At 39.3% G+C, this 15557-nt stretch overlaps 1 protein-coding gene across 2 annotated transcripts; it reads left to right on the forward strand.

Annotated features, from left to right (window-relative positions):
- Window positions 1-991: 991 nt before the first annotated feature.
- Window positions 992-10947, forward strand: LOC131447783 (chitin synthase chs-2-like). 2 transcript variants are annotated; one of them, XM_058619824.1, is made up of 23 exons: window positions 992-1090; window positions 1920-2055; window positions 2159-2347; window positions 2433-3312; window positions 3595-3778; window positions 3897-3992; window positions 4183-4344; window positions 4460-4631; window positions 4715-4816; window positions 4924-5065; window positions 5264-5464; window positions 5562-5677; window positions 6004-6172; window positions 6267-6446; window positions 6548-6826; window positions 6916-7108; window positions 7448-7482; window positions 7591-7655; window positions 7738-7848; window positions 7933-8150; window positions 8235-8331; window positions 9055-9232; window positions 10794-10947. In XM_058619824.1, the coding sequence occupies exons 1-23, from the start codon at window positions 1065-1067 to the stop codon at window positions 10805-10807; spliced, it is 3945 nt and encodes a 1314-aa protein (XP_058475807.1). In that variant the 5' UTR covers window positions 992-1064; the 3' UTR covers window positions 10808-10947. The 2 variants fall into 2 exon arrangements, with proteins under 2 accessions (XP_058475807.1, XP_058475806.1); XM_058619823.1 differs by lacking the exon at window positions 10794-10947 and having other exon boundaries at window positions 9055-9280.
- Window positions 10948-15557: the final 4610 nt, after the last annotated feature.

The raw sequence follows: 15557 nt of genomic DNA on the forward strand, positions 1-15557 counted from the left end.
GTGCCTTAGAGGTGAGAGGGCCAGGGCCTCGTCAAAGCTACCTGCAACTTTAATTACTGCTATCATCATAATAAATAGCAATTAAATTAAATGAGTTATTGTTTGTTATGGAAACTAATGGAGGAGTTTTTCGCAGTTTAGATCGACACTTAACAAAATGATACTAATTTAATCACACAAAAAGTAAAAATCAAAAAATGGTTTGTTGGTGAAGCCTGGATTTTGGATCTGGATGGCTCAGTAAGACGTTGCTGGAGGATCTCAGATCTCAGGCGGTGAACAGACTCACGCGTCACGAGGAGCTCAGTGTTTAGTTCTAACAGACAGACAGAGGACGACGTTCTCACCTGTGTGTTATTCATCTTTGAGACTTAAATTTGATCCGATTTTTGAGCGGTGCCACTTTAACGTCAGATCCTTACACATTTAACCAAAATTGATGAAGCAGAGAATGGTTTTCCTTCACTGTCTTTGATCATTTAGGGTGAGCAGATACTTCCTCCAGTATCGTTTTGTATAAGAGTCTGTTCACTGCTCTGAAAGTTCCAAAAAGGATCCCAGGTCAAGCTTTACAGAACTGAGCTGACCATGACATACTCATCAGTGCACCCTAAAAATAAAAGAACAACTTGTACAATAATAAATTAACAAATAAAGGTATTTATCCAGTTTAAAAGTGTAAGAGTGTTTGATTGTTGGCTGGATTTCCATGTTTTTCTCCATCACCTTCATATAAACGGCTCAGATGGGAGTGTCTGCATCCGTGTCAGTAATTTCACCCATAAACCCCGAACAAACAAAAAGACAGTTTTGCGTCTCACAACAAACGCAGTACCAGGTCCAGTTTCAGGATGTGTTCTCTGTCACACTGAGATGGGAAGTGTGAGTGCAGTTGAAGTGTATATGGGACAGAACACTGTGTCTCTTCGCGACAGTTTACCTGGAGCTGCATTCCTCAGCTGTTTGTGATTGACGTGCCCTCGCTGGTTCAGCCTCCTCATGACTCATGCAGGTGATTTATAAACTCAACGTCAATCAGCCGCAACTCATTTAACATAAACACCATGGAGGACGAAAGACAAGCGCAAAAGTAAGTCCACACTTTAATATTAAACAGTGGATTTATGTTGATATGGAATGACAATGATAATATTAAAATAAAATATGTTCAAAACGTAAAATATTTTGCTTTTGTTGTTTTGATTTTGAAGAACTAGAGTGAAAATAATTAAAAATCTAATTTCAGATTTTTATATATTTGTAAAACATTGGTTACACACTGTAAAACAATACCTTTGTTTTTGCTTTATAATAAGTTTAAAGTCAAAATAAAATTATTTTGTATCTATTTTTAATATATGTATGTATATATATATATATATATATATATATATACATATCAGTTATGCACTCACACGGGAAAATGTTAAAACAATGAATCTACTTTTGTTGTTTTGAGTTTAAGAACTTGAAAATAAAGTCATCTTTATTTTGAATTATTTTTTCTAGTTTGTTGTTACATTAGTAATACACTCACTATTTGATGTTGCAAATTATTGTTGTGTTAGTGAAATTATTATAACAATACATTTTTAAATCTACTTTTGTTGTTTTGGTCTTAAGAACTATAATGTGAAAATAATAAAATCTAAAACAATTAAAATAAAATGATTAGTTTTTTTATATTTTTAATTAATTTGCGCTCGCATCATATCTACTTTTGTTGTTACCTTTTGATTTTAAAAACAATACAACTGAAAATAATCAGTTTTCATATTTTTCCATTTGTTTAAATGTGTAACATTAGTAATTCAATCACAGGAGAAAATGTACAACAATGTATCTACTTTTGATGTTGCCATCTAATCTCATCTTTTCTATCTCTAATCATGTACATGTTTTTTGTTTTTTTTACTCAGCAGGTCGTGGGACACCGCGCGAGAAGTCCCCGTGATTGATGATGAACGCACACCTTGGAAACTCATCAAACTACTTAAGATCATTTCTCTCTTTATAGTCTTTGTGCTTGTGTTTGGAACTGCAGTATGTAGCAAGGTGTGTTATTTTCACATGACAAATAACATAATGAGTATGATTGTGGTCAGAGACTGTGGGCAAAGTGCATATTAATTTAAGCTGATTTTTATGTATATTCCAGACTGCCTTCCTCCTCCTCATTACCTTTGCCAATGAAGGCACAAAGATCCTCCATGTGGACTACAAACCCGTCGCTCTGCTATGTATTGGCTGCTCTCTCATCACCCCCTGTGTCCTTCTACTTCTCAAAAGCTTGTGGAAAGCATGTTACAAAACGTCAAAGCTCCCAAACAAAGAAACTATCGCACTGGTAAGACACAAGTCAACGGCATCTTGGATGTCGACAAATTCCACAATCATTTATTTTTGACTAACCATGTGTGTTTCTCCTCCAGGTTGTGTTCTTTGAGTTTGTGGTGTCTGGAAGTGCAGCCATTCTTACCATCGTGGCGATGCCACACTTGGACATTGTGACCAATGTTACGATTCTGAACGGTGTAGCCGTCTTCACGACACTCCTACAGATCATTTCTCAGTGCACAGCCAAGCAAAATAACCGCTTCCTGCTGCCCTCCATCACCGCCTTCCTCCTCCTTGTGCTCGGTTATATCTTGTTCGCCCTCTTGTACATCATGAAGGATCCCACTGATATCAAGATGATCATGTGGGTGGGTCTGGCCATAGGTGCATCAGTGTTTGTGTCTTTCAACTGGTGGGAGGCCTACTTCAAATTGATAAGTGAGAACAGCACCTCCATCCGTCTCAAGAGACTGTGTAAAGATATGAGAAGATGCCAGAACATCCTGCAGATCCTCACCTGCCTGCTCAGGATTCTGGTGACCGCCGGTGTGCTCGGAGCCTATGTACCTCTGTCTAAAATGGACTGGGACATCGTGAGATCCATCCCAAGCCAGGAGACAAGGATCATTGGCATCACCATCGGGGTCCAGCTGGTCGCCTCAGTGCTTTGCCACTGGTTCACTGTTGCAGCGTGTAAGATGCACGCCATGCGACGGTGCTTCATCCTGCCTGTGTACCTGGCGTCTCTTGGTGTCATGGCTCTGTTCGTCATCCCTGTCATTGTTTACTATCAAGACTACAGAATAAGTCTGAACGGGACTGCAATCACCAACTTCACAAACTACTGCAATGTGATAGTGGATGGACGGAACCAAAGCCTGAATGGGACTGTGTTCCCAGAGCTGGTTTTGGATGTTACACACACTCTGTGCTTCCTGGACATGTCCAAGATGTGGGACATCGGAATTCTGACAGGTAAAGAACATACAGCAGTTTACCTACAAAACCTACAACCTACAAAAACTAGTTCCTATAGTGGAATTTGCAAATCACATGCAAATCTGCAAACCTGGGAGGTTGACTCAGGTATGTGGACTTGACAGCCCACATACCTGAGTCACAGAGCTGTGTTTAGTGCAATAGCCATGTTATGGAGGAAATCCTAAAAATGCCATCTTTTGTGTTGCTGTTGTGTTCTGCATTTTCCCTAAAACCCCCAAAACATTGTCATGTCTAATGCTTTTTATGTACCCTCAGGTTCAGCAGTGTCCTGGTGGCTGGGGCTGGTGTTGGCCACTCTCCATCTGTGGTACCTCAATGTATTTCGTATCCAGAGGACCCAAGACCTGTTTGTCAGGAGGCTGTTCGACGGAGCATTTATTGAGCAGTCACTGCTGCTCAACACCCGCTTCGACATCCAAACCAAAACCAGGATTAAGAAGTAAGACAATGTCTTTGATTCTGTTACATTAGTTCCTCAGTTTGTGCTTGGACTTCGCTATGGGTGTGGTCATGTTGGGAGGTTTTTCTCAAACTAAACAAAATCCTCTAATGTTCAGTTATAGGGACTATGAAACCGTGATGTTGTATCTGTGTGCGACCATGTGGCACGAGACCTACGATGAGATGATAAACATCATCATTTCGATATTCAGGTGAGTGTTTACTGTGCAGTTTATCAATGTATCTCTTGATTGTTGAGTTGGCGAGGCATTTGGATTTTGAACTTCAGTTTCATGCTTCATGACTCAACAAACTATAAAAATAGTTAAAGCTTTTTGGATTATCTAATAGCCAAATATTTGAAAGATGTATATATACCTATATGTCTTATATTCGCTACAGAATGGACAAGTACAGGCCAAAGAATGAGCTAAAGGCCAAAGATTTCATTTTCGAAGCCCACATATACTTCGATGATGCCTTCCAAGACGTTGAGGGGACTCAGGAGCGTCACCTCAATGAATACGCAAAGAACCTTGTGACAGTCTTTAAAGAGGTTTATGGGTAAGAGCCAAGCTTACAAACTAACTACAGTTATGGTCAATTTTAGTATTAGTATTTGGCATATCACCTGAACTACAAACTGCCATTGACGTGATCTCTCATCCTCTGTCATCAGAATCTTCTCCAATGACGATAAATTCTTCAAGAAGCAGTATTACATTCCTGATCAGAAGATTATAAGAACCCCATATGGAGGCCGTATTGTAATCACCATGCCTCATGGCAACAATATCTTTGTTCACTTCAAGGACAAAGACCGCATCCGCCACAAGAAGAGATGGTCTCAGGTAGGAGAATAAACCACAATTGTTGATCAATGATGATGTGTGAGAAATACTAGTTCTAAAAATTGTAATTTCTTATTTTCTAGATCATGTACCTTTATTATCTTCTGGGCTGGAAACTCATGTCTAAGTATTATTCACGTTGGCAAAAGGGGGGCGAAGACAAGGGGTTGAAAGCAGAGGTGGAGGTGAGATGAGTGAAAATATTTCTTAAATGATCTTAAATGCATTATAAAGATCATTCCAAAAATGAAAAATAAAAGGTTCTACAGCATTAATGTAATTTTCACTCCAGAAAGAGAAGCGCAACACTTATATCCTGGCTTTGGATGGAGACACAGACTTCCAGCCGTCCGCTGTAATGCTGCTCATTGATCGTCTGAGAATGTACCCAAAGGTCGGGGCAGCATGTGGAAGGATTCACCCCACTGGATCAGGTGGGCTCATAGTCGAGGGAACAGTGTTTCCTGAGAAAATGCACTTGGGAATCCCGAGTGCTTTGTTTAACTCTAATGCTAAAGGTTAAATATTTAAAAAAAAAATGGAAAAATAGTAGATAGCATGAGAATGGCATTTACACCGAACAAAATTACTGAAGTAGTTTGTGTATTTATGTTACTGTATTTCCCCTGCAGGTCCTGCAGTATGGTTCCAGAAGTTTGAGTATGCAGTGAGTCACTGGCTTCAGAAGACATGTGAGCATGTGATCGGCTGTGTGCTGTGCAGCCCTGGCTGCTTCAGTCTGTTCAGAGCTCAAGCTCTGATGGACGACAATGTCATGAAGAGATACTCCACCAAGTCCACAGAGGCGAGCCACTACGTTCAGTACGACCAAGGTACAAAGACATAGACATTGTCTAGTGGACAATAGCCACAGCGATGGCTTTCTCCTTCTTCCATTCACAATCCTTTCTCTTGTTGTGTTGTGTGCAGGTGAGGACCGCTGGCTCTGCACTCTGCTGCTGAAGCAGGGGTGGAGGGTGGAGTACAACGCAGCCTCCGACGCCTACACCAACGCACCTGAAGACTTCAAAGAACTCTATAACCAAGTGAGCACTGTGAACCCCCCCCCCCCCCCCACATTCAGATTACTATCTATATTGTTCAAATTGTTCACATTCATAACCTCTGCATGCCTCAGTCTTTTTGCATGAATCATCAACAGAAAAAGGACTCACTATTGAAGCTGTGTAAAATAAAATAAAATTTCTGTGTGCACCCACACCTGAAATACATACGTCAGGCGGTTAGTTAGAACATAGCCAGATATTTACATTCAGAAAGTACATATCATCATCTTCACTTTCAAGTTCAGTGAAGTTTTAAACTAAAGCAAAACCTGATGTCAGTCATCCTAATACTTACTCACTTTTAGCGAAGGCGCTGGGGACCGTCCACACTTGCCAACGTAGTCGATCTGCTCGGTGCCACCAAACAAGTCACCCAGAAGAACCCGTCCTTCTCTAAACCCTTCATGTTATACCAGCTGTTTGCCATCATCTCGGCCATTCTGGCGCCAGCCACCATCTGCCTTTTGATTGCAGGTTGGTAATCGTTTCTGAGCTTCAGGACATCATATCTGGTCTCTGCTGAAGCTCTGGCCATTCTATGAAATGTCTCTTCCTTTGTGACATGCAGGTAGTCTGGCCCTCATCTTCGAAATACACTCTGCTGGTGCTCTGGTCATAGCTGTGATACCTCCAGCCATCTATCTTGGCCTTTGCTTCAAGCTCAAGTCAGATACTCAGATCAAGATAGCAGGTGTTTTAAGCATCGTTTATGCATTCCTCATGTTGGTGGTGACAATATCTATTGTTGGTGAGTTAAAACAAGTAGAGCCTGTGCATTCATGCATGTTACTTTATTTTGAATGTGCTTGAGGGAGCTTTAATACTGAAAACTTATTTTTCTCCCACCAGGCACAATGATGAAGGACAGAACCATCCTGACACCCAGCAGCATTTTTGTCATCGGCATGGCCTGCATTTACGTCGTCACTGCAATAATGCATCCTCAGGAGTTCCATCTCGTGTTCTATGGCTTTCTCTACATCCTCTGCATCCCCAGTGCCTACCTCCTGCTCACCATTTACTCCATGGTCAACTTGAACAACGTTTCCTGGGGCACCAGGGAGGCGAAAACTTCAGGGGGCGCTGCAGCTCCTGGAGACACCGTGTCGCTAACAAAAACACAGAAAGGTAGATGGAGGCTTATTTGCCATGCCTGCTGATAGTGCAACATTAGACCAGTACTGTTGATGGTGCTGATTTTTATTTTACTCTTGCAGCCAAAAATGCCATTCAGCGGTTTTTCTCGTGGACTAAATGCTGTAAAAAATCCAGCCAGAGGCCCCAAGAGCAGCAGCTTGGTGTAGAGAACAACCCAGAAGACACGATCCATGAGCCTGTGACTAATTCTGATGGACCGCGTAACACCATCGTAGATGATGTGAGGATGCCAGAGCTCGAGGATGGCTCACGGTAAGTTCTAGAGGTCTAAAAATCGGACTCCAGTATCATGCTAAAGAGCTGCAGGTGCTAATTAGCTTAGCTTGTCTGTGGCGACAACAGTACTAACAGTTTAACTGTTTTATTGCAAACACAGTCCTTTTCTCTGTTCTATAGCACACAAACACTGATAACTTTACACGCAGCGAACGACATGGTGGCCGTTATGGCATACTTTTTTTCCCAGAATGCCTTGCCAAACGTAATACTAACAGAGCAGCTCTCTTAGAAAGGACAGGCGTCCCTCGTGGTCAAACTCGTGGTCAAACTGGACTGTGGTGATGCTGATGTTTTTTTCTCTCTGTGTTCCAGGCCAGCGTCACCTGCTTTTGCTATACCGCTCCAATGTAAGTTATGATCTGACTTATAGGCAAAAATCAGCACTGTCATCTTTTCTTTTCTTGTGAATGTCACATTTTTTGTTTAACACCCTCTTGTCCCGCACTTGTCTCCAGGCTGGGTGAGTCAACTACAGGAGATGTCCACTGAAATGCGTCTGCAGGAGGACACACTCGACCAGGTACTTCTATTGATTATCAAGTATATTACTGATAGATAGATGTAGATAAAGACAATCATTCACATTGTATTGTTTTTTTCAGGAGGAGATCAATTTCTGGACAGAGCTTCAGGAGAAGTATTTGAAACCTTTGCCTGATGACAAAGAGAAACAGAAAAAAATGGCCAGCGACCTGAAGGATTTGAGAAACAAGGTGAGTGTGAGAAGCTGAAGCCAGTGAGAAAACGGTCTCCTGTTGGCGTTTAATCTCTAATCTTCTCTTCCTCATCACCCACAGATCACCTTTGCCTTCTTCATTATTAACGCCCTGTGGCTGATGGCGACCTTCACGCTCCAGGTCTTCTTCGATGGTCCCTATGCCATCAAGGTCCCAAAGGTCACACACACCTTGGAAGCAACTGGAGAAATGGTAACGATCGACCCCGTCGCCTTCATGTTTATCGTGGGATTTGCAACGTCGGTCACCATCCAGTTCTTAACCATGTTCTACCACAGGTGATCACTTCATTTCCTTCATTATCTTGTCAATTTCTATTTTGACAATAATACTAACAATCATTTTGTGCTCGTATTTTCCAGACTCTTCACCTTGATCCATTTTGTGGCCTTTTTGGACACCGAGCCCAAAGACGACAAATTGGAAAAGCATAAAAAGAAATATCTGAAAGGAAAAAAGGTATTTACATTTCTGCCATTTTAACTACTAACACTAATCTAAACAAGTCAACTAAACTTAACATAACCACTTGGTCCATAGTGTAGTTCACATTTTTATGGGATGTGTACAAAGCTGTGAGGAACATTACTTATAATAACAATTCAGTAAACATAAGGCACATTTTATCCCACATACAAACCATAGGTCACATAAAAATGGAATCAATGAAAGCAAGGTCAATTTTTCTTTTGGTAAATACCACCAGGGAACATAGATACACAAAGGTATTAAAAACAGCAAAAATGTTTATGTCTTAAAATCAAATAACATTAGTAGACAATAAGTGTGTGTGTGTGTGTGCATGTAGGACAGGAGAGCATACAACTAATAATAGATATTTAATAGATTTTAAATAGCAAACGTGCGTGAGTCGCTGTGTGTGGCTTATGTGTGATCATGATGCGTCATACATCAAACTGCCGCTGCTGTTATTCATAACTCCTACTTTTGTTGTGCTCAGAGAACAAGTTAATTCTCAGTAATTACTCAGAACATCAAATAGGCATGAACAATACTTTAATTACTGAAAAAAGCAGAATGTACCAAAGCCGCACCCTGTTTCCTCCTCCTCCTGCTGCTGATGCTGTGGCTGCAGCTTTTGAGGCGTGGTGCTGGCAGTGCTGTTAGCATCGGTGGTTTCCCCCGCTTGTACTGATGTTCCGTTTTTACATTTCCTCACAGCTTGATTCAGACTCCAACGTGGACTCTGTGTCCAACGTCGACTCCACCTCCATGGCTGACTCCACCTCCATGGCTGACTCCACCTCCATCGCTGACTCCACCATCACTGGCACGTCACAGGAGGACTCGGACACAGAAGGGAGCGACTATGAGTCCATCTCACATTTTAGCCGTCAAGGTGACGGGACGCTCGTTTAAACACACACACACACACACACACACACACGGATTCATAAAAAAACATTTTAGCACTTTTTAAATTTCTACTGTACAAAATATTTTTGTTTTGTTACTTATTTATGTCAAGTGTTTACTTAAGGAAAGTTGTTCACGTATTTTAGATAAAACTGTGTCGGGAAGAATGAAGGAAGAAATGGACTCAGGGAACAATTGTTGGTAAATGAAATGAAAAGCACCAACAATAATGGGTCAGTAAATGTAACACTGTTGATGATAATTATGAAGGACTGTCTGCTGCTTCCATATTTAATGCACTTATGAAACAAATGTAATGTGAAGTGGCTGTTTCTGCAGCCTGGCTTAAAAAAAAAGAAAAACTTACATTTTTTATTTTTAATTTAAACTTTGATTATCAACGGACACACAGTATTTTGTATTTTGAAGTGAAAATATTTGACGTTTGCTAACTTTACTTAGCATGAACTGTTGAAATGAAATGAAATTATTACTTTAAAAGAGGCAGGGGGTTTTTGAACCAAGAAAGGATTGTGAAACATGGTTTGGTTAAGGAATGTGAAAGGGCAACTGGTGAGAGAAGATGAAATGACACATTTTTACGTGATTTATGTTCAGAGTGTTTGAAGTCCCTAATAAATCTGTTAATCACCTTTAATTGTGATAATGACCTAGTTATGAATTGATAAATATAAAAATAAACTCAAAAAACAAAAATGTAGTGTTTCCCGCCTTAATGGATTAGAAAGAAAGAAAGAAAGAAAGATGGTGGATTGAATGGATGCTGCTGCTGTGATTGAAAGAATGAAGTAACAAATATCTCTAGCTCAAAGTCAATTTTCTACTGAAGGTTAATAGAAATACACATCAATTCCATATTACATGATAGCGACTAAACTGTATTTGTTTTGTTTTTTCATTTAATTGTCATTAAGTTAATTGTCATTAGTCTTTCTTTTGTCATGATAGAGTCTTTTCTTTTATTTTTCATGCCTTATAATAGAGTTTTTGTGGAAATGGTATTATTGTGGTTAATTAAATCAGATTGTCTAGTGCCCTTGGTATAAATTTGTTTTAATCACAATGTTAACATTTTAAATGCTGCACAATGCTGCACAAAAACAGAATGCAAATCATTTTCCACTTAAGGTACAACAACATCTGTTGTTGACGGACAAAAATACACATTCATTCCATATTTACAATGAAACAATGATGGTTGTTCCCTCTCTGGAGTTTAATAATCAGACTATTGACGTGAAAACCTTCCAGGTCAGGAACAAACTGTATGAACTTGAACGTGTTTCATCTGCACATGGGTTTTGTGTCTATTGACTGAGAACAACAACGCCTAGAAACAGGCGTGTTCTGCTAATTAAGCAGAACACATATAATTAAAAACATACTTCTCAATCTTCTTGCACACATAGCATTTCCATGAGCAAGTATGCCAATATTAAGTATGACTAACATGAAAGGGTGAAGTGGGAAAGATCTGAAGATTCACTGAACACGTTTCACCTTCTCTCACCTCTGCTTCTCAGGACAGACGTGTTAACTGGGTGAGATCAGGTGAAATCAGCAAATCTGCTGCTGAGTCCATGACAACTGGAGAAACCAGGACCTGGAAGAATGAGAATCTATTGTGTGTATTTTCTTTTATTTTCAAATGTACAAATAAATTTGACCTCCCTGAAATCAGTAGTGAAGATTCACTCACCAACAGAAAATCATGAAAACAATACACAGTTAAAATAAGGCAAAAACAACACCCAGTTCAAATAAGGTAAGAGGAAATGAAGAAAACAATACGCAGTTAAAATAATATAAGAGAAAATCATAAATACAAGACATAGGAATGAGACAATTGTCAAAGAAACGAGTAAAACTGACACAAACGGAGGTAAATTACATTAAAAACTTTAATGTGGATTAAAAATCTTAGTGGTGTGGAGTTTAAATGAAGGAAGGCAGTTGAGGGGACAGGAGCTTCACCTGCCCGGATACACCTCACTTTTCCCTCGTTCTTTCTGTAATTTATTATGGTTGCTGTTGACATTGTTTTAGAAAAAATGTTTTTCTTATGAAGGATTTAATACTTCTTAATACAGTTTAATGCTCTTTCTATTTTTCTCTACTTTGTTTTCTATATCACTAGTTTATTTCCCCCGGAATTGTGTGTTTTACTGTTTCTAACTTGACTATGATTGAGTTTTTATGTAGAGCACCTTGAGCTGCCCCTGTGTATGAAATGTGCTCCACAAATAAAGCTGCCTTGCCTTGGTTTGCCTTATACGCCGATGACACAGTAATTTACACCACAGATGTCAAATGTGTCAAGGTAGTGCCGGCTCAGGCTAGGAGGGGAGTACGTCATTCAAAAGGTTTGGTTCGTTTCGTTTCACTAAAGTGCAGTGTGAGAACAAACTCGGAGCGGCTGAATGTTGCACACCCCCAATTGAACGAGTCTGGCGGACAACATCAACTAAATGCATCCAGCTCTCACAAGAGCGACAGTTTAATGGGTAAACAAACATCACCATCTTTGCTTTAATATTCACGCTACTTCCTGTCATCTTTCAAAGAGAAAAAATGTGTCTTAAGTGGGGACTTAAAAACAGGAAGTGAGTCGGCCTGCCTGATGTGCAAAGGCAACTAATTCCACAGTCTCGTGGCAGCGACTGAAAATGCCAATGATGACCTGAGAGAGTGTGAGGGGGCGTACGGCTGAAGCAGACATACTACAGCAGAAACAACGTGACCATGTTTAAAGTCTCACCATGAGTTTGCCATTTCACCATGACGACGCATTAAACTGATTGGGAGGCCACACGTGGCCCGTGGGCCTCTGGGTTAGACAAATGACATTATAACCTTATAATTATCTTTGTTCATTGAGTAAATGAGCTGTTTGCTAATGGATACTATTTCCTACCTACCTTATGTTGGTAGGAAAGTTCCCAAATTAGATGTAGTGTTTCTGGGCGTCGTTGGCTATTTTTGACCAGCGATGACACAGTGAATCATGTTCACGCACAAACACTGAGAGGAACAATAAACACACCTATGCAGAAATTAATGGGCGGAGGCCACAGTAAATTATAATCGGAGACAAGAGCGAAGAGTTCCATGATATAATACTCCTGAAAGCTACTGATCACAGTGTGTAGAAAAGAAAACAAATAACAACATATTAATAATAATAAGAGTCACCTTATATCTGGTTCCATCTTAATCTAAAGTCACTATACCAGTGTGTGAAGTATATGTGAGGAAGAGGAGGATGATCTAGATAATTATGTATACAGTACTGTGCAGAAGTCTTTTGTTGTTTTAGCAATGCTATAACGACAATAGAGGATAATTATTTCTATTTCACTTTACTGGAACACATCCAGAAAATATGTATGCAGTTTTTTGTTGTTTAAAAACAAACAAGCAAAAAAAACATCCTCTACAGGTGTCAAGTATTTAGTGTGATCTACCCTTACACTTGAACAACAACACAGCTCTGTTAATACTGGAGTGGAACCTTAATTAATGTTACTGGTAAATCCTGTGTTTGTCCTACTATTTCATTTAAAGAAATATCTGCTGTAAAAAACGTCTATTACGCCAGGTTTATTCAAGACATGCTTGAGCATGAGTTAAACTCATTGACAGCTCGCTAATATATAAGAACAGCTTTAAGTTGCATCACTTCATTCCAAATTCCAATGATCACAGAATTTGACAGAAAAAAACAACAGAGCTGGTGGTGCCTGAAACTTTTGCACAGTACTGTATATTTTCAAATATAATTATAATTACCCAATATAAGAACATGCCAGGCAGCTTTGATAAAGGGCCCCAACATCTAATTTTGTTTTGGGCCCCATGAAGGCTCGGTCCGGCCCTGCTAAAATTTCCACTATTTTCTATATTTCATTTCTTTCCTCTCTTTGTAAATGTTGATGTTTTGCGGAACTTTACATGTTTTCACATGTCTCTGTACAGGTGACACCAACTGCATTCTGTCTGTCCTGGGGGAGGGATCTCTCCTCTGTGGCTCTGTGGTTTTTATCCCTGTACAAAGGGGTTTTGTGCAGTCTTGAGGGTCTAAGAACAGAGGGCTGTGATGATGGGCTTTATCAATCAAACAGACTTGACTTGAGGAATCGTGGCTGGTGTTGAGGAACTAAAGCAGAACTAAAGACAAACATACACAAATTAAAGCGAGAGACAGAAAACTGACTGGAAGTTTAAGTGATTGATATAACACAACAAGCAGGATAAAAAATCTGACAACAGACTGAAGACAAAGTGGCTGATTAAGTGATCGCCCACAGGTGCACTCATCAGGAGCAGGTTCCAGGTGTAGCCACACACACACACACACACAGACACACACACGAAATTCCGTCAGGCTGTTCACTGAGAGGTTAAATGCTGCCCTCTACAGTTCAAAGTACTAAATCACAGTTCTTCTGTTTTAACCCCTAATCATTATGACCTAAGCCTATTCTGTAGGTCTCGGCTTTGAAAATTGCACACTCACAATGAAATGAGTATATCTCTGCAACCACAAGGTCTATTTGAATACTCTGGGTGTCATAGTAAATGGAACACTTGTGGGATTTGCTAAGATGTGTAAATATCAGTACATGTGTTACTGGTGAAAAGAGTAAATGAAGATGGCACACACAAAAAATTAAAAGAATTCAGGTTCACCTGAAAAAAAAGCCATTTCAGGATGAAAACGATCAAGTACAACACGTGAACACCATCTCTGCAAAGTTTGACTTTGATCAAGTGAAGCAGAACATAATTAGAAAGGGTTTTAGTACAGAAAGCACACTCAAGGGCTCATTTGGCACATTTTGGCAACATAAGTGCCATTTGTATTTTCTCATGTATTCAACTACTTATTTGATTTTTTTTATCACTATTAGTGTTCAATAACACAGTTTTGGTTGTGTATCAAAGTTCCAGTGGACTTCAATATATTTCCCATTCCAAAAACGAACACCAGATGGCTCAAGATTTCATTTTCTTAAAACCACAAAGTTAATTGGGAGCATATAGGTTGGGAAGAGCAGGGTGTACAAGTTATATGTATGTCAATCGGTTTGAATGTATGTGTGTGTGCGTATGAATAGGCATGTGTATGTATATGTATGCATGTGTTTATACATATATATATATATATTTAAATATGATATAATGAAATATAACTCATTTAAATATAATGAGTTATTTTATATATACATATATGTATATATATATATATATATATATATATATATATATATATATATATATATATATATTTATATATGTATGTATTGAAATAATTGTAATTATTATTTATTTATTGAAGTAATAGTTCAGTTAGATCCACATTTTGTTCCACACTCCATACCATATGGTGGCACTAATGCTCTGAGTCAGGGGTATTCAACTAAAATTCTAAAAGGTCCAGTTAGAGAAAATGTTCCTCAAGCAAAGGTCATAATGTCTAACTTGCGTTATGATTTAGTAGTGGGATATATATTGAAGTAGCCTCGTAGTTGTATCAACGTCTGCATGTAATCAACAACTGACCGTCAGATCGGATGTAGAAAGAACAATTCAAAAACATTTCGATAATATTTGTTGTCACTTTTATACAATTATACACATATCTAAAACTGTAGATATGTATTGTATTCTTCGCTCTTTATTTGTTTTTAATTTATTTTAGTGCTTGACCGTGGCACTCATAAAAAGTGGCATTTCACGTTGCCACGGTCTCTGATCATATGAGACAGACTGGTTTTGTGCTTCCAGAGGGAAGAATGAACATGAATGAGTCTGTCCATTCAGGGGTGAAAGTTTTCGCTGTCCACTTTTCTCGTCTTAGAAAGTGCCATGTTTCGTTATTTTTCTCTGGCTCACTCGTCTCTCCCTGTGTCGCTCACTCGTCTCTCCGTCCGTCACTCGCTTCCTACCTCGTTCACCCTTTTTATTTTTTTATTTATATATTTTTTTTATTTATTCTTTAGGAAAATACAAAAACACAAGTAGAGATTGTCCATATTCAGGGTCGCAATGTTCATGGAATACAGACATTTGATTGGCTTTAATGGCATCACATGGGATGGCTTAACTCGAATGCAGTTGGTCAGTGGATTTCCTGATTCGCTAAACCAGTACCGTAAAGTCTAGAGAAGCTGCGCCGGTCAAAATAGAAGCGCCCTGTTCAAATTTAAAATACTTAAATAATTTATTGACTGTAGGTCCAGGTCCATATAGGACGGCGTCTGGGTCCTGACTCGGACTGCGGTCCG

This window comes from Solea solea, chromosome 20 (genome assembly GCF_958295425.1).
Source record: "Solea solea chromosome 20, fSolSol10.1, whole genome shotgun sequence".
Classification (NCBI taxonomy): domain Eukaryota; kingdom Metazoa; phylum Chordata; class Actinopteri; order Pleuronectiformes; family Soleidae; genus Solea; species Solea solea.